This window comes from Macrobrachium nipponense, chromosome 8 (assembly GCF_015104395.2).
Source record: "Macrobrachium nipponense isolate FS-2020 chromosome 8, ASM1510439v2, whole genome shotgun sequence".
Lineage (NCBI taxonomy): Eukaryota > Metazoa > Arthropoda > Malacostraca > Decapoda > Palaemonidae > Macrobrachium > Macrobrachium nipponense.
This window is the reverse complement of record NC_087203.1, coordinates 66,594,755-66,615,286: the sequence shown is the minus strand read 5'-3', so window position 1 is coordinate 66,615,286 and position 20,532 is coordinate 66,594,755. Positions and strand designations below refer to the sequence as shown.

At 37.1% G+C, this 20,532-nt stretch overlaps 1 protein-coding gene across 1 annotated transcript in view; it reads right to left on the bottom strand.

Annotated features, from left to right (window-relative positions):
• LOC135222815 (DNA-dependent protein kinase catalytic subunit-like) overlaps positions 1-20,532 on the bottom strand; it is a 763,170-nt gene that overhangs the window by 84,521 nt on the left and 658,117 nt on the right. The window contains exon 46 of the mRNA XM_064261121.1: positions 11,522-11,614. Within this exon, the coding sequence (XP_064117191.1) occupies positions 11,522-11,614 (93 nt within the window). The remainder of the gene's footprint in view (positions 1-11,521; positions 11,615-20,532) is intronic.

The following is a 20,532-nucleotide window of genomic DNA, read 5'->3' as shown; positions in this document are numbered from 1 at the left end:
TGTTGTTGAGTTGTGGTCCTTAGTTGTTGTGTTGTTGTTGTTGAGTTGTGGGGTTGTGGTTCTTGGTTTTTGTCTTGTGGTTGGTGGTGTCTCAGTGACCTCGACCAGCAGACAGCACAGCATAGCCTGGAGTATCTGGAGTTGGGTGAGTACATGTGTTTGTTTTTTTTGTTTTGTGTATAGGTATAGGTCATTTGTCCTGCTTGTATTTTGTAGTGTAAAGAGGAAAGTGTGACTGAGGGTGGGGTTTGGCAGCTGGAGTGATTAGGTTTATGTGGGGGAGATTTGCCCGGCAGTTTTTAAGCTTGTGATCCCACCACAAGGCCAGCGAGAGGACAGCGGGAGCTTGGGGAAGGGAGGGGAACTCCATGAAATACGTCAGCAAGCCTTCCAAGGAGGGAGCACCCCGAAGCCCAAGTGATGCCCAAAGAACACGGGCAAAACACAACCGGCTTGGAAGGAGAGCAAAGCGTAAGCATCTGTAAGAATTACATTGTATATATAAACCAGTGACCTGGGGTCATGGCATTAGGAGGGTTCTACGTGACCAAAGCAGACCTTAGATTACGCTATGCACTGTCTGCAGTAGCCTGATCTAAGCTCACAGCTTTGTCAACATTTTTATGTTATGATAACTTTGCACAACAACTTCCATGGGAAGCAGTTGACCTGTTACCTACGCCGGAAACTTGTAACTTCGAGCCGGCAGACTACTATGTGTTTTTCTATGAATTGCTTAGATAGCTAATGTTCCGCTATCGAGGACGCGATGCTTTAGAATGGCAGTTCAAAGCCAAATCTCAAACATATCGGTCGTCCGACCGAGCTGCATCTCCTAGTATGGAGTTTCAGAATAAAGTTGTTACTTTGTGCAACTAGCCTGTTTGAATCATCTCCTATAGACAAGAAGAAACATCTCTACTAAGATATCCAAGGGAGATGAGAGGAACCAAACATTACTTACGGATAACAGCCGTAAGGAAAAAACTAAAAGTCTATCGCCAAGCGATAAGACATTAGAAGTGGTGGCAAGCGGAAAAAACGAAGAACATGAGAAGTGGTGGCAAGCGGAAAAACGAAGATCATCATTAACAGGACCCATATCAGCCGACCGAAGGTCTACAAGAACTAACTTCCACCTTCAACATCAAACGAAACAGAGGAAACGGGATCTTCAATCAAGCGCAGTTTTCATGAAGACGCAACTATGTCCTTCATCGAGAGGAATACAAGCATTTAACACTGACGTTTGAGCAACAGTTATCACTTATCTTCGAGAATCTACACCGGACGAGGGCGGCATCGAACATCGACGGAAAGAAGAAAACAAACACAGGAAACATCACCCGTTCGCGAGCAAGGACGCAGAGTGGACAGCTATACGCAGTAGTGCAAGGACGGAGGCTGTGACGTCATCAATCTTGGACTTCTCAGAGCATCGTGCACCGAGAGACGACCGTGACGTCATCACGACTTCCGACGCGAGACGTGGACAGGAACTGGTGACGTCATCCCATGTCAACAATCCTTCGCAATATAATCTGGAGCTAAGTACCATTTTTATCTATTCAGGTCTTTTCCTCAGTGAAGTGTTGTTCATCAAGAGTCGATCGTCCAGTATTCTGGGGGTGAGTTGTTCGCCATATTAATCTTCTTTCATTACAGAACTTATCTTCAACTACGAAGTTTTCGCCCGCAGATTAATTTTTTTTTTCTTTTCTCGTTGTCATTAACCATTTCTTGCAGGAATTCTCCGTATAATATTTTATCATATTATCTGTATTTTTGTATCTTTTGGGGGATTTTCCTATTATTATAACACACTTATAAAGTACATTGCTTATGCGTTTACGTAGTGGTCGAGTGTCTCTTATAGATATTTTGATAGGATTGCAAGGAATAGAAGTGATAAGAAAAAGTGGAAAGCCGAAAGAAATGGCAAACCCCACTCCGGCTGGCAACCCCAACGTGGTGACTCTCGTTAGCGCGAGGTCAGCAATCGTCCCCTTTCAAGGTCGGGTCAATGGGTTCCTGCCTCAAAATGTTGAGGCATGGATCTCATCTGTAGACGCTCATTTAAATGCAAAAAGCATCACAGACCCAGCAGTACAATTACAGGAAGCCAAGAGCTTCGTAGACTTTGCGAAGGGCGACGCAAGTGCGTATCTAAGGGGGGTTTTCTTTCCAAGAAGCGCTTACATGGGACGAGTTCAAAATAGGTTACGTGCCGTGTAGGGGGTTAAGAGGCTTTTAGTGGAGTATTGGCATTGAGAAATATCCTTAACCAAGCCTCCATGACTCAGCTCAATGTTGTCGAGCGGGCGGCGCTAATTGCCGACCGGCTAAATGAATATCAGGATAGTTTTAATGTAACTCCGGGTGGTTGCGGGTGCTAAAATCAAAGTGAAAGATTTGTATCCGTTTGATCTACCTTACGTCTATCACTGTAATGTTGCCTGAAGCGTTAGTACGGTGTTTTGATAAAAATTGCAGCCCGACAGTACGGAATTAGATGTGTATAAACCATCAAAAAACACCATGTCTAAATAGTACCGACCTAGATCCTTCGCTCATTCAAGTTTTTGCAAAAAATGAGAACAGCCAAAACAAGTAAATGTGGTACATAATAATAATCAAGTTGCAGGGATGGTTTGTTATAACTGTAAACGACCAGGTCACATGATTTCAGACTGTCGGACGCGTTTTTGTTCAATACACAATAGTTCAACTCATTCATATAACCGTTGCTACTCGAGGAATCAACAGCAAAACGCTACAAACGCGCAACCAGTTGCTAGTGCGAATAAAAAGAAGGGTCCTCAGTACTATAAGAAGAAACAACCAAACGGAAATTCTGCACAACAGCAGAAACAGACAAATCGTGCTTCAGGTACCTCTGTTCCTGGGCCGTCTAGCCAGAACTCGCAAGGGCAAGCGAATTTTCAGGGTGTGATAAACAAAACAAATACCACGTAGTTCACATCCAAGGGGGGAGAGGGTGCGATGTTGGGTCATCAATATCAACATCTTGTATCATAATCAGTTTAATCATTTATCAGATCATTGTGAGACAATTGATTTTCCTATGAAACACACGGCGAATCAAAAAAATCTGTGCAGGTTTCCCGTAGATTTGCAACAAATTCATGCATTATTAGTCAAAACGAGTTGCGGCCAACCTTACATGCAGTAAATTTGGACCATAAGTCATTCACTTTGTTCTTTGATTCTGGTAGTCCACGTAATATAAATGGATTTAAGGACTCATCATTTACTCTTTTCAAATTTCCTATAGGAAAGGCCGGAATAAGGCTCTCAGGCATTGGGAATAATGAATTAAATGTTGTGGGCGTAACTCATGTACAGTACAAGGTCGGTAAGCGCACGTTAGCCGATACCTTTGTCGTTGTACAAAAACATTAATATGTATCCCGCAGTAATTATCGGATACCCGTCTATGGGCACTCAAAATATTATCTTAGCACCTGCAAACACGGCGTGTATATCAAAGGGAAATTCTATAGGTCTTCTAATACCCTAAAATCTGTTTTGGATAATAAAGAGACAGACGAGTTGTCACTTACATTACAGAACCTCACCTGTCTCATGAACCAAGAAAAATATCAGGCAACCCAACAGAACTCTCGCTCACCCGTAATATCAGCTTGCACGCAAACCCTCGAACCTAACGTAACTTCAAATATATGAGTGCGTGTAAAAGAACCTTGCCAGGATCTGAACATTAATCCTTTCCGAAACTCTGAAAACACACGGATTATCCGTCACACAAGCCGTTTATACAGTCGGCTCACAACAGCAATGTAATATCGAAGTCTGTAATCATTTGAATACCACTTTAGTAATCCACAAAAATCAACATATCTTGGATGCCGAAGTTTATAAACATCGCATTCTTACCGTAGCTGAGATAAATCACGCTCAATCAGTCGCGGATGAAACCCTTTTGCAATCTATAAAGAACAAAATCAAGACATTCAAGAAGAAGAAATTCAGCAGAAATTTTTGAATCTGTTAACTAAATATCATGATGTTTTTTCCACTACGAATGGAACCTTAGGAAAAACGGATGTCATAGAGCATCAAATCAGGCTCAAGGACAAACAGAAAGTAATCTATGTACCTTCGTACCGACTTCCCATGAAATTTCAGAATGAGATAACAGAGGAAGTAGGTAAAATGTTAAAGGAAGGAGTCATTAGGAAATCAAACAGCCCTTATAATTTTCCGTTAATAGTCGTACCGAAAAAAGATCGAACTTGGCGGATATGCGTAGATTTTCGTCGTTTAAACGAAGAAACAATCCCTGACAGATTCCCAGTACCATGTACCGATGATATCCTATCTTTACTAGGCCAGAATAAATATTTCACAAGCCTAGACTTACTAAAAGGATTTCATCAGATTCCGATGGAACAAGAAAGTATCCCATACACTGCCTTCAGCACAGCCAGGGGACATTATGAATTTTTGCGTATGCCTTTTGGTTTACGTTGTGCTCCTATAACTTTTACTCGTATGATAAACGTCGTGTTTGGAGACTTGTTGGGAGATATCCTACATGCCTACATGGATGACTTAGTAATCTTTTCCAACACATTAGAAGAGCATTTACGTAAATTGGAGTTAGTGTTACAAAGGTAAGGCAGCATAATTTAGGGTAAAGATAAGTAAGTGTGAGTTTTTTAAAACAGAACTAGTCTATCTAGGTTTCACGGTTCTAGTGAAGGTCTTAAGTCGTCCACGATAAGGTGTCGGCTATCCGTAACTTTCCGATACCTATTAACGTCAAGGGAATACAGCAATTTTTGGGGTGCAGCGGATACTATAGGAGGTTCGTTAGGGACTACTCCATCATAGCCGCTCCCCTAACCGATCTTATAAAAAAGGGCGTAGATTTCGTATGGTCTGAAATTCATCAACAGGCGTTCGATAAATTGAAAGATGAACTGTGTAGTTCTCCTATCTTGAAATTTCCTGACTTCAATAAGGAATTTTTCATAGCAACAGACGCCTCAGACCTAGGAGTAGGTGGGGTATTGCTTCAACAATATGATAGACAGTTTTTCCCTATAGCTTTTTATTCCACGTAAACTGAGACCTTCCGAAAGTAAATATGCAGTAATAGACAAGGAAGGGCTCGCTATTGTTAATTCATCGTGCACTTTAAATTCATAATCTACGGTTATCCCGTCAAGGTTCTCACGCTCATAAGCCCCTAACCGACTTCTTTAAAGGCTTTAGTCACAGCCCCAAGCGAACTCTGGTGGCACATGATCATTCAGGACTTTGGCGCGAGGATCGGGTATTTACCTGGGAAAGCAAATGTCATTGCTGACGCATTATCACGCAACCCCTCTTCCTCTTGTACCGAGCCATTAGCTGAATTAATAGATATCTCAACCTCCATGCCCGTTGTTAAAACTATATCCCGAACAGGAAGATCTGGGCTGGAGTGCTGAAACTATTACAGACAGAACAAAGAAAGATCCGCAAATAGAAAAAAATCATCATTGCGTTAAACGGAAATCCGAAGGAAAAAGAATACCTAAAGTATAAGCAACAGAATTATATACTACAGGAAAATCTCCTGTGTAGATCTGTGACGAGGAAAACCCGCAAACACACCGCAGTTTGAATAACAACCAGGTGGTGTGCCTATCTCACTCATACCCACTGTCTTGAAAGTGGTTGCATGAAAATCCACTGCAGCGGACATCCGGGTTATACCCTAATGTCACAGAAAGCCAAATCCTTATTTTATTGGCATACGATGCTTAGAGATATAAAAGCACATGCAAATTGTCGCACTGTCAAGAATACAAAGGGCACACGAAGACACCTGTCAGCCTAGGGGCTTACCCCGTGCCAAATCAACCCTTTGAAAGAGTACATTTAGATTTATTAACAGGATTTTACGAGTCAGACAGAGGAAATAAGCACCTCCTAGTAATTATAGACGCTTTGGACTCAATATACAGAACTTATAGCGCTTTAAAACAAAAACCGCAGTCAGAGTGCGCTAGGAAGTTTTACGAGTGCTACATTTGTAAACATGGAATTCCACACATCATTATCTCAGACTCGGGCGGGGAGTTCAATAATCATTTCCTTAACTCCTTGTGCGAATTCCTTAGTATAAAGAAAGTCAATACCATGATCTATCACCCAGAGTCTAATGGGCTAGTGGAAAGGGCAAATCGTAAGGTTTTAAACATTTTAAGGGTCACCTTAGGGGGGGCAGATCCCAACTGGGACATTGCCATACCTGCGGTACTAAGCACACTTAATCACTCGTATCACGTATCTATTAAAATGACACCCGCACGAGGCACTGTACGGTATCCCGGCCCGAACGCCTTTCCACATCTTAAAGCCTACAACTAATTTATCAAATCCTCTAAAGGTGTTATGGATGCAAGCATAAGTCGATATAATATAATCGTAAGAATTTAGAAGAAGCTCAGATAATAATGAAAAAAAATCATGATAAAATAGCTAAGCCAACTAGAAACATATGCCGTGGGCGATCAGTATCATACAAAGTATACGTACGTAAGGTTTAAACTATAAACTGACACCTAAGTTTGTTGGAAGGGACCGTTTAACATTTTAGAAATTTTAAAACGGCCAATGAGTTTAGGGTCAAAACATGTCCCCATCAAAACCCACTGATGTGAGAATAGTCCCATTGGCACATCAGAATCTAAAGAAAGGTAGATGGAGTGAGGGAAAAAATGGTTGTATTTATGAAACTTGTATAATAAATTATATATATATAGCTATAATCATATTGTATGTAAACCTATTCTTTTACGCGAGTTATTACATCTGTTTTACTCATTGCAGGTTTTCAAAAATGAATCTGTTATTGTTAGGAGTGATATTGTGTATTCAGACATCTTTGTTGTATGGAAAGAGTGCTCGGACTAAAGACATAGAATTTAATCATGGCTCGATTATCGAGAGAATCGATGATGTATTCATCGTGTCAAGTAATATTGTTATCGAGGTAGATATGCACGCCATTTTCTTACCTGAAGATGACGTCTTTAACTTAAAGAATGACCTGATGAGGGTTTGGTATTTCCTTAAGGAAATGCATGAACGTAATTTTCATGCTAACTCAGAGATTTCACTAGCTCAAACGCTAAGCGTCGCGGAAATGTTGTCTTATGACATACAAATAAAACCGCCGAGGCAGAAGAACTCGCTCGTGACCTGCTGATGTGGTCTGTGCGGCACAATACTGTTGAGCGTCGCAACCCGCTATTCTAGCTGGACTAAACATTTTAGGATCAGTTGCGAATCTAGGTTTAGGAATCTCAAATCGCCTCAAGATAAATAATCAAAATAAAAGAATTGAGTTTTTGCAACACAAAACGGAACTGGCCTTATCAGAACTTCGCAGCCAGTTATCTTCGATCAATCAAATAATGAATATCGTTAATGAACATTCAAATAATATCGATCAGGTCATGGAAGTTCAACATTTGCTGGCTACTTTAGCTTACTATAGTTCGAAAATAGATCATATCCGTGTGAAAATATCACATTTTATTGAAAAGTCAAAAGATTACGTTAGAAAGCAATTACGTTTAGCCACAAACGGGTGTGTTATCTCCTCACCTCATGCCTATAAAAGATCTGACGTTAACTTTGGAAAACGACGGGAGAAGCTCGGTTTATATTCCCTTTATTGGATGCCCATAAAGTAGAATTCTATTATAGCCTAATATCAGTCAGCGTTGAAAATTATAGAATTATGATCACGATTCCTTTTGATTCTTCCGATGCTTGGCAATCATACAAAATAGCACCGTTTCCTACTTTTATGACGAATAACTCAAATCCAGTAATATCCAATTTAACAGGGCATGTACTGATTTCTTTCCTGATAAGAAATCAATTTACAGTCATTAAAGGACTTAGATAAACTCACTCACTGTTCAGAAGCCATGAATAATAAAAATTTGTACAGCTGACTCTTTTGAATTCTATCCTATATCAACGGATTCATGTGAGTTAGACATAGTGCTAAACGGCTCTCTCTCTCATACAAGCGAAGGTTGTCTGGGGAAACTTTATCCTTTTTTCGGTAATAAATTCAATTCAGGATGAATAATGGTTCCTGGATCCGTTATGATAAGGCCGGATCGACGGTCGTGTGTCCGGACACATCCACCGCCCATGCCCCTATCTTCGTAGCAGCCGATGGTTGTACGGGGACATCTACAAATTATACCGTCAGAGGGGTCAACACGATAATACGTGAGAAGGCGTATTTCGCGAACTACACGTGGGCTACAACATCATCCCGTCACTACCTCTCCATACAACGCGCGAGATAGCTCATCGTCTGACGCAACTGGCTGAGATGACCCACGCGTCATCGACTTATGCAGGTGGAGAAAATCTTCGCTACTACATTCTGCTAACCGTGTTCAGCGTGACGGCCATATTGGTTATCGCCGTCAACATCTTTGCTTGGCGTAGGCTGAGGCGTAAACAGAAGGCATCTCCAAGGGAACGTACTGGCCCGTCTGGATGACGTACCCGTTAAACTCAAGTCTTTTGCGTTTAGGGCCGCCTGAACCTGGCCATTTCAGTTCGTGCCTAGGGAATTGTCTGGAATTGTGTTGTGTGTGAAAAGCGGTCCGTATGCTGGCAAAAATGTAGGACAAGAAAGACTCACGCCTTTGCATTTGAACAGTTAAAGTATCTCCAGGGCACCTAATAAATCATTATAGCCCAATATTATACATTAATATATGCCTAAAGGTATTTTCGGGCACCTAATAAACATATCAGCCCTATAATATTGAATTTCTGCAGAATTACATGTTATACTATTATGCAAATTAATATTTATCTATTATAAAGAGTGACAAGTACTCTTTAACTATTATCCATGATCATGCTATAATCATTATTTAGTAACCATTATTCTTAATCAGGTTACACTAATCATGTATACATGTTTTGATTTTTACCATTTTATTATTTTGGGTACATAATCATTATTATTACCAAACATGGATCTATATTTTCCATGCATTTATCTTTGTTTATGAATATGTCAACAAGGGTATGTAACAGAACCTTTTTGTGCATTTAATCACTTAGTATGTTACGAGCACGCTCCTATGAACAATGTTTAAAGTAATTTTTTTGTTTATTCAAGGCTTGAATAGGTAGCAGACCGAGCCTAATGTAAGAATTACATTGTATATATAAACCAGTGACCTGGGGTCATGGCATTAGGAGGGTTCTACGTGACCAAAGCAGACCTTAGATTACGCTATGCACTGTCTGCAGTAGCCTGATCTAAGCTCACAGCTTTGTCAACATTTTTATGTTATGATAACTTTGCACAACAACTTCCATGGGAAGCGGTTGACCTGTTAACCTACGCCGGAAACTTGTAACTTCCGAGCCGGCAGACTACGTATGTGTTTTTATATGAATTGCTTAGATAGCTAATGTTCCGCTATCGACGCGATGCTTTAGAATGGCAGTTCCAAAAGCCAAAGTCTCAAACATATCGGTCGTCGACCGAGCTGCATCTCCTAGTATGGAGTTTCAGAATAAAGTTGTTACTTTGTGCAACTAGCCTGTTTGAATCATCTCCTATAGACAAGAAGAAACATCTCTACTAAGATATCCAAGGGAGATGAGAGGAACCAAACATTACTTACGGATAACAGCCGTAAGGAAAAAACTAAAAGTCTATCGCCAAGCGATAAGACATTAGACATCTACTCTTCAAGGCAGTTAGGAAAAGACTGGGTATCACGGGGTGAGACGCGGTCTTCGACCAGATCTCACCTCGTATAAGCAGGCGTTGCCAGATCTCACAGATTCCTTGCTTACAATCTCCAATTATATTAACCGGTTTACCAGCTGCGCTTGGAAATATCCTATTGTTAAGACCGAAGGTTTGTTCCACATATGAACAAATACAGTATTATTTATTAACCCCTTATTAGACCAACTCAAGATATCTTGTGATAAGTGGTCTAAATATTTGGACTTACCACAAGATACTATATCCCATAAAAATGTTACTGTAAATGCTAATAAAGGGCTAATAAAAGATGTCTTGTGATCCACAGTGTTGTTTTAACACTTATTCAAGATAACTCGTGCGATTTCACACATTTGGCAGTAGTACTTGCTGCTGGAAGTCATGAGTTATTGAGAGTGACTTTTTTGTTTTTTTTTCACACTGATTACGCGTAATCAGTAGCACTTCAATGGTCATCCTGGTCGTTTGTTAGTATATTTTTTTTCTTCTTTTTGCCTGTTTTTAAGTATGTTTCTTTGTTTAATTTGTCATGTTAGACTGTTTATACATTATATTATTGATTTATCATGTTGTTAGCTAATCCCTTGACAATTTTATGATACATAAAGTATCCGGTGATCTTGAGAGTTTGTTTGTTTGTTTTATAGTTTGTTTGATTGTTTTATATCATCTTTTCACCTGTTTTTAGGTAAGTTTGATTGTTTTATTTGTCATCTTAAAACGTTTATATGTTCTATTATTGATTTATTACGTTGAACTTGTGTCTTTTGTTAGTAATTTGACTATTTTACAATATATTTGAGTATATTTTTTTCTTGTTACCCCGAGCATGCACCATTACTAATGCTCTCCAGTGGTAAGTTTGAGAATTTGTTTATTTTATTTCTTCTCTTTTTCTTTTTTTATTCAATTCCTATTTTCAAAATTACAACAACTAAGCATGCAACATACCTTGTGACAGACTAAAATAGGTATAATTTGTATGGCATAACTTGATAACTACCATAAAAAAGTCTCCAACTGAGTTACTAAAAATCACTATTTTACATAAAATAATCTTAATTCGACATTGAAATTAAGCAGTATAGTGTCTAAACAACTTACACCTACAATTAGTTATTAAATAAAATAATGTGAATCTTTTTGACACATTATTATTTAAAAAGTAAGTCCTTTAAGAGGTTAAATGGAAATTCCATCTTTTTATCTCCGGTTTAAACTCTATGTGAAATAGTAGACTGAAAGACAATAATTAACAAAACGTAATGGGAAATAAGTTATTGCTACCAAAGCAAACAACCTGAGTATGATCTATTCATGCTCTTAGGGTCATCAAGATTACTATAGCTATTGGCTGAGACACACCTAAGAATCCACCAGGCACATGCATACTTAAACTATCTTCTCCAGTCTGTCAAACGAGTCTTGTGAGCCTGAGATTAGAGGGACAGTTATATCTTTTTGCTTTGAATAATAAAACATAATAAACTTCTGACTTATAATGGCTGGATCACTTAACCTATTTCTGTGTGGATGACAAAAGATTCATTACTTGACAAGAATGAATGTCAGTTATCTGACATGCTAACTGTTCTGTTTTTATACATACTTTACCTGCAAGGGACCTTGTGGTATTTGGATGCATGGGAAATGAGGATTATTTACATAAAGTAAAGGAAATTTCTCTTAACTTACCTGGGCAAGAGCTTGAAGTGGTGCAATTATTGCTTTGTATTGGATCTGTATGTCAGGAAGCTCACCCACCCTGTACTCTCTGTACATCGTTACCTAGAAAAAAATGTATTCAACATTGATTCTCAAACTACCTTTCAACATATCATAAAAAAATCATTAAACAACATGAGGAAAAAATTAAGCTACACGATTGGCGAGTAATATCCAAATAAATAAAAACACATAAACCAATAACCAAAAGAAAAATACATCCATAACCTACAGTATATAAGACAAATATGGAGAAATAAAAGTTGAAAATGAGGAGATACTGGAATGATGGGGCAGTATTCGGAAAACGTTTGGAATGAGAATAATGAACATGAACTGGTGGATGTTGTCGTTGTCATAACAGTGTACAGAGAAAACATAATGGCTGAAAAGCTTAAAGGGGTCCTCAGGATGGAAAGTCCCAGAACCATCTGAAATAACATATGACTTTAAAAGCAGCAGAACCAAAGGGGGAAAAGAGCTTAAAAGCATAATGATATACAAAGGAAAAGTGCAAGCACTGCAACATGAATAAGCAAGCCTACTTGATCATGCTATGAAAATACTGAAAAAGGCTCTGGAAGGAAGTTGAAAAAAAATTGTTAAACTGATAACTGTTGGGTAATTCAGTTTGGCTTCATGTCATCAATCACCAAAGGTAAATCTTTATAATGAAGCAACTATTGCAGAGAAGTAGTACCATATAAAAAAGAAGGGCTTACACAAAATTTTTTGGGATCTTATTAGAGGTGATTTTGACAGAATTCTGAGACATAATTAAATGAGTACTATGAGAGCAAAGTACTACAAACACTAATGAAGTTAGCGATGTCACTCTACCTTAACGACAGATTTAATGTGAAGACAGCAGCAAATTTATCAGAAAAATAAGAGATAAATATTGGTGTTCAAGAGGAATCAGTGCTGAGCACTTTGCTATCCTATCTATCACGTAATGGAAGAAACTATAAAGGATGGCAGAAAAGGAGGTGCCTGGAAGCTGTCATAAGCTAGTCTTAACTGAAGAATCAGAGAGAGTTGGAAATCATTTAAAAGCAGAAAGAATCAGAGAGAGTTGGAACTCATTAAAAAGTAGAAGAGTAGAATGGTCAGTCGAGAAATAACACTGAACACAAAACAAAGCCTTTGGTGATCAGAAAGTGAACAAATGAAAAACTATAATAAGGAAAGTATAGTCAAGCGCTTATTATGGGAAACATGGGAGTGAACTTGATAATGTCTTCAAAGTACTACACCTGTCACAAAGAGATGTCCATAAATATAAAATTATACTACAAGTATTAAGAGATTTTTGATGCTTGATATGTATTGTACTATGAGCAAATGGAGAAGAGAGGGACACTAAGAACTTTTTGTTGTGACTGATGGGCAAGAAATAGAAGAGGAAGAGCACTCTGTAACCTTGGGAACAAACTGAACTTGGAAACATATGTTAAGCTCTGTTTTAAAAGAACTGTAATTGAGTAGTATGTATACTGCAGAATAGGAAATCACTGTTAAATGAATTTTCTTTGAAAGTGATAATGCCAACTTCTGTGTTTCACTGTCCAAGCACAAACTTTGATATTCTAAGACTTTTGGAAAAGATGTGCAACTGACAGTCACTTACTCCACACTCCTTGAAACACTGCTGTTTACTTCATCAAATGTCAAAGAAATTTGCTGATTACGATTTGGACTAAAATGTCCCCCATCACAACAACTCCACTGTGACCTCATTATGCTTCAAATGTCTTTAAAGTAAGATTACTAAACACTATCTCATTTGGTTTTGTGTTTTCAATGACATGTATTTATTGGACTACTTATACTATCTTGAAAAGTTCAAATACCAAATGTATGCTTAAAGTATCATCCCACATCAAATATGCCAATGAATTAGTAGTGTTAATATAATTTCAAAGTCATCTGAAACACTTTAGATTAGAAATATATAAACAGCCAATAACAGAGAGAGAGAGAGAGAGAGAGAGAGAGAGAGAGAGAGATAAACTCCTTACATTATCAAAAGATTGAAATGAACTTCTATAAGCAACACTTCTTCCCCTCCCATAAATAAATATATCTTTTCCAGAGAAGAGAGAAAGAGAGGGCTGAACAAGTATCTATTTGCCTGTCTATCAATTCTCTTGCACTGAGAGAGAGAGAGAGAGAGAGAGAGAGAGAGAGAGAGAGAGAGAGAGAGAGAGAGAGAGAGCAAATGTATACCTTATGTAACATCCTACATCAAAATTACCACAAATTATTATCATGTTACTGTATTAATCTTAGAGATTTTATTAATATAATTTCAAAGTAATCTTAAACGTTAGTACCCTTAAAGGTATATACTAAACACATACATACTTCTAACACTTGCAGCAGAGAGAGAGAGAGAGAGAGAGAGGAGAGAGAGAGAGAGAGAGAGAGAGGAGAGAGAGAGAGAGAGAATTGTCCTTGCAATATTTAAAAAAGTGAAATGGAATTATTATTGTATTTAAAATACTCACATATGTATGTTGTAATTACAGTTATAGTATTATTATTATACATATTATAGAATTACTATTGGAAAATATAATAAACTTATTACATACATGGACTATAAAAATGATAGCATCTCAGTGAGAGAGAGAGAGAGAGAGAGAGAGAGAGAGAGAGAGAGAGAGAGAGAGAGAGAGAGAGAGAGAGAAATTGCATAAAAACCATCAAAATTGTTGACCATTATATGGCACTGCTCCCCTCCCCTGTCACATTACTTGACATATTTGACAGCTTCTGAATCGAGCTTCTCTTGAGTTGAGAGAAGGTAGGGCAATGGATAATACAAAGAGAGAGGAAGGGAAGAATTTTCATTTGAAATTACAGTTATATAATTATTATTATTATCACTATTTGAAAATATTAATAATCACATACATCTACCATAAAAATTCACTCATCTCAGTAAGAGACAGGCATTATCCTTACGTAAGTGAAATGAAAAGGTTATTTTTATCTCTAAAATACTACCAAATACAAATTTTGTAAGTGCAGTTTTATTATTATTATTATTATTATTATAACTGTAAATATCAATAAACATATTACATACTAATACTATCATAAAAATTCTTTCATCTCAGAAAAAGAGAGAGAGACCGTACAGACCTTACAGACCTTACATCTTGTTCGGGTTGCCCCAGGTCCCTCAGTGTGAGGCACCTCTAATGTCTACCAGAGAGTTACTAATGGATCTTCCAGTATATTTTGCATCTTCCAATCTTGGATGGTCTGGGATGCAGCTTCGATATTTGTTGAGCTTATTCATAAACACATCTACGCTCACTCCTGATATATTCCTAAGATGAGCTGGCAACGCACTGAATAGACGCTGCATTATCGATGCTGGTGCGTAGTGGATTAATGTCCTGTGTGCTTTCCTTATTTTTCCTGGTATAGTTTTGGGCACTATTAATCTACCTCTGCTTGGTCTTTCAGATATTTTTAGCTCCATGATGTTTGCGGCTATTCCTTCTATCTGTTTCCATGCCTGAATTATCATGTAGCGTTCTCTTCTCCTTTCTAAACTATATAATTTTAAGGATTGTAGTCTTTCCCAGTAGTCAAGGTCCTTAACTTCTTCTATTCTAGCGGTAAAGGACCTTTGTACACTCTCTATTTGTGCAATATCCTTTTGATAGTGTGGGTACCATATCATATTGCAATATTCAAGTGGACTACGAACATGTTTCATAAAGCATAATCATGTGTTCAGCTTTTCTTGTTTTGAAGTGCCGTAACAACATTCCCATTTTTGCTTTACATTTTGCCAATAGAATTGCTACTTGATCATTGCATAACACCTTCCTATTCATCATCACATCAAGGTCTTTAACTGCTTCCTTATTTGTGATTATCTCATTATTAGGTCCCCTATATGCATATAGCTTTCCTTCTCTGTCTCCATAATTTATTGATTCAAATTTATCATACCTCTGCCCAATCATATATTTTGTTAAGGTCTCTTTGTAGTGCGTTCCTATCTTCATTACAAGTAATTTCTCTACTTATTCTTGTGTCATCGGCGAAACTACTCACTACCGAGTCCATAACAGTACTGTCTATGTCTGCAATCATAATAACAAACAGTAATGCAGCTAACACCGTACCTTGTGGCACACCAGATATTACCTTAGCTTCATCCGATTTCTCATCGTTTGCAATAACTATCTGTTTTCTGTTGTGTAAAAATTCTTTTAACCATCTTCCTACTTTATTCACTACCTTATGTTTTCTAATTTTCTTCGTTAATATATTATGGTCTACCTTGTCAAAAGCTTTTGCAAAGTCTAGATAAACCACATCTGTTTCATTTCCGCTTTTCATATTTTTGTATATGTTCTCATGGTGGACTAACAGTTGGGTTTGTGTACTTTTTCCGGGTACGAAACCATGTTGTCCTATATCAAACAAATTATTTTTTTATTAAATGTTTCATAATATTTTTCTTCATTACCCTTTCATACACTTTCATAATATGTGATGTTAGACTCACAGGCCTATAATTACTTGCCTCTAGTCTTGATCCACTTTTGAAAGTAGGGGTAATATATGCTAATTTGTGCTCATCATAAATCTTGCCTGTATCTACACTTTGTCTTAATAATATTGCAAGTGGCTTTGCAATAGAATGAACTACTTTCTTTAATAAAATAGCAGGGACACCATCAGGCCCTGTAGCAGCTCCATTTTTAATTTCATTAATAGCCTGCACAATATCAGCTTCATTAATATCCATGTCAGCTAAATATTCACTATTTTCGTCCCTTCTATATCATTATCTTCATTATCAATTCTAGGGGTGAATTCTCTCTTTTATCGTTCTGCCAATATGTAGCATATTTCCTTTTTTTCATTCGTTAATCTCCCTTCAATTCTTAAGAGGGCCTATTTCTATTCTTCTTTTATTCATCTTTTCGCATACGAGTATAATAGTTTGGGGTTTTGCTTGATATTTACCAGGGTTTTTTCTTCCAAGTCTCGTTTTTCATTTTCTTTTGATTGTATAATCTTTTGTTCTGCATTTTCTATCTTACTTTTTAGTTCTATAACTTTCCATGCATTTTTTTTCTTTTGCAAGACCTTTTTTCCACTTTCTGATTTTCTGGAACAAGATCCTTCTGTCTTGGTATGCATTTTCTGTATTTTCCCTTACATCATCACTTACGAAAATGTTATCCCAATCTTTGTTTAATTCATCATTTATTTCTGACCATTTTATATTTTTACTGTAGAAGTTGTATTTTCCATATCCTTCCCACTTTTTCATTTCTTGCTTATCTCTGTTTTCACTTGCTTTGGAGAGAGAGAGAGAGAGAGAGAGAGAGAGAGAGAGAGAGAGAGAGAGAGAGAGAGAGAGAGTGTATTTATCTCTCTGTTCACACACTTCTCATGCTTCCAGCAAAACAGAGGGAGAGAGTTACCACTATGACATACATTTCTTGTGGCAAAAGAGAGAGAGAGAGAGAGAGAGAGAGAGAGAGAGAGAGAGAGAGAGAGAGAGAGAGAGAGAGAGAGAGAGAGAGAGTGTATTATACTTATTTAAAAGAGTGAAATGGATAGATTATTGTATCTTTAAAATAATATCACTTAAGAATTTTGTAATTACAGTTATATTATTATTACAGGCAGTCCCTGGGTTATGACGGGGGTTCCGTTCTTGAGACGTGTTGTAAGCAGAAAATCATCATAAGCCGGAACATCATCAAAAATCCTAAGAAAATCTTACTTTTATTGATTTGGGTGCATTAAAAAATATGTAAATTACATTCTTATTGCATTTTCCATCAAAAATACTATCAAATATTGATTATTTTGCATATTTGGAGTCATATTTCTTGTGCCAGATCAGCGTTGTAGGCGGCGTAACCCTGGAACGTGTCGTAAACCTGGGAATAATATCTGATAAATATAATTGAAAAGCGTTGTAATCTCGGAATGTCGCAAGCTGAACCCGTCGTAAGCTGGGGATTGCCTGTATCACTATTATTATTATTTGAAAGTATTAATAAACATATAGTGCATGTACTATAAAAAATTCTCTCATCTCAGTAAAAGAAAAAGAGAGAGAGAGAGAGAGAGAGAGAGAGAGAGAGAGAGAGAAATTACATGTACACTTAGTGGCAACAGCACAACAGCTCCTCCCCCTCCTGTCACATTACTTGATATATTTGACAGCTTTAGTACCTGGAGTTAGAGAGAGAAGACCGGGATTTCCTTCATTCTTACATAATTAAGGGATTTTGACGAAGGAAAAAATCTATTTCTGGGCAAGGGTTCGTGTCGCCCAGTGAAATAATCCCTAAGTTCATTATTTCTAGGTAAATGATACTTACATTATACCAGAGAAAAAATAAATTCAGGAGGATGTCAGAATAACTGACTCGCTCACCATAAATAAAAAGGGGGTGTCGGTATGTAGCTGGGGCAAGTGAGACCACTACCACGAACCTCTTGTTATTTAGAATTCTCCTTCAGTCTGAGTCAGCAACTACTACTTCTACGCTACCCAACACACTGACTGCGGCGCCTCTGGTGGCCATCCTTTTTCGTTAGCGAACTTGGAAACATGTGCCATTTTTCCTCTGTGAATTTTGTGTACTTTTCGCTCCTGAGCAGTCGGCTTGTTTTCATTCGGGGAATTAGCCTACTTCTCCTGGACGTTCCCTTTCTCTCTCACTCGTGATTTCCCTTTCTCTCTTTATTACGATGTATTTATCATTTAGGGGTTACATGTTAACCCTCTTACGCTGACTGGACATATTTTACATCAACATTTTTTGTCTCCCGTGTGCCGACTGGACGTATTTTACGTCGACTTACAAAAGTTTTTTTTAAAATTCGCGGAAAAATACTTATAGGCCTACCAGCCTAAAACTTTTGAATCACGCGCCTTGGGGGATGCTGGGAGTTCACGGGTCAAGGTGTACGGATCAAGGTGTTGTTTTGTTTACAATTGTTACGCAGGCGTGCAAGCGCGAATTTCTTTCTTGCCGCACTAAAAAGTATCTGTGACACATCTCGGAAATTATTTCGTCACTTTGACATAATTTTTGTACCATTGTAAATTAGCCGTTACATGAAGTATTATATATGAAAATGTGCGCATTTTTATGTAAAATACAACAATAAAATACCCATGATTGTAGCTTTTATCAGTTTTGAGATATTTTCATATAAATAACGATAATTGCCAAAATTTCAACCTTCGGTCAACTTTGACTCTACCGAAATGGTCGAAAAACGCAATTGTAAGCTAAAACGCTTATATTCTAGTAATATTCAATCATTTACCTTAATTTTGCAACTAATTGGAAGTCTCTAGCACAATATTTCGATTTATGGTGAATTTATGAAAAAACTTTTTCCTTACGTCCGCGCGGTAACTCTTCCGAAAAAAATCATACATGTGATTCTGGTAATGTTTGCACCATTTTAAAATTAGCCGTTATATAAATTTTTATATATGGAAATGTGCGCAATTTCATGCACAATACAACTAAAAACAACCCATGGTTGTAGCTTTCATCAGTTTTGAGATATTTTCATATAAATAACGATAATTGCCAAAATTTCAACCTTCGGTCAACTTTGACTCTACCGAAATGGTCGAAAAACGCTATTGTAAGCTAAAACGCTTATATTCTAGTAATATTCAAGCATTTACCTTCATTTTGCAACAAATTGGAAGTCTCTAGCACAATATTTTGATTTATGGTGAATTTATGAAAAAAATAACATTTTCTTTACGTCCGCGCGGTAACTCTTCCGAAAAAATCCTACGTGCGATTGTGGTAATGTTTGCACCATTTTAAATTAGCCGTTACATAAAGTTTATATATGAAAATGTGTGTTTCAATTTCATGTAGAATACAAAAAAAAAAATTGAAGGTTGTCAGCTTTTCTCATTTTTGAAAATATTTGAATAGAATACAAAAAAAAAATAATTGAAGGTTGTAGCTTTTCTCATTTTTGAAATATTTGCATATAAATCACAATAAATAGAAAAAAAACCACGTTCGGTTAACTTTGACTACCGAAATGGTCAAAAAACGCAATTGTAGCTAAAATCTTACAGTCTAGTTAATATTCAGTCATTTATCTCATCTTGAAACAAATTCGAAGTCTCTAGCAAAATATTTAGATTTATGGTGAATTTAAAAATAAATCTTTCCTTCCCTCCGCGCGCGGATTCTCCGCCACAAATCTCCGAAATATGAACGTCCCATTCTCGGAATATTTGCTCCGTTTCATATTAGGCATTTCATAGAGTTTTATATATGAAAATGTGCGCAATTTCATGTAGAATAAAACAAAAAATATTTGAAGGTTGTAGCTTTTCTTATTTCCGAAATAATTGCATATAAAAAATATATATATAAAAAAATTCGACACTCAGTCAAATTTAACTCGTCAGATATGGTCGAAAACTGCAATTGTAAGCTAATACTCTTACAGTATAGTAATATTCAATCATTTGTCTTCATTTTGAAAGAAATTGGAAGTCTCTAGGACAATATTTAGATTTATGGTGAATTTTTGAAAAAAATATTTGTTTACGTCCGCGCATTACGAATTTATGCATTATTTTGTGATAATATTTTCTCTGTGTTGCTTTTACTGTTTTACAATGTGTTATATACCAAAATGATCGCAATTTAGTGTACATTACAACGAAAAAAAAGTAACTCGTTACCTTTAACCGTTATGCGCACAGCGTGATTTGAATACAATTATATATGAAATTTCGTTTTTGTGCTATCATATATCGCATTATTTATATATGATAATGATAATTTTTTTCATTTCTGATGGTTGAATACTAAACTTCAGGCAATGACAAAAAAAGGAGCCAAAAATGAACTCTTAATCTTGAAAACTAAACGCGCTGTGATTTTTTGAAAAAAATATTTTTTCCGCTTCCGCGCTCACTCCGAAAC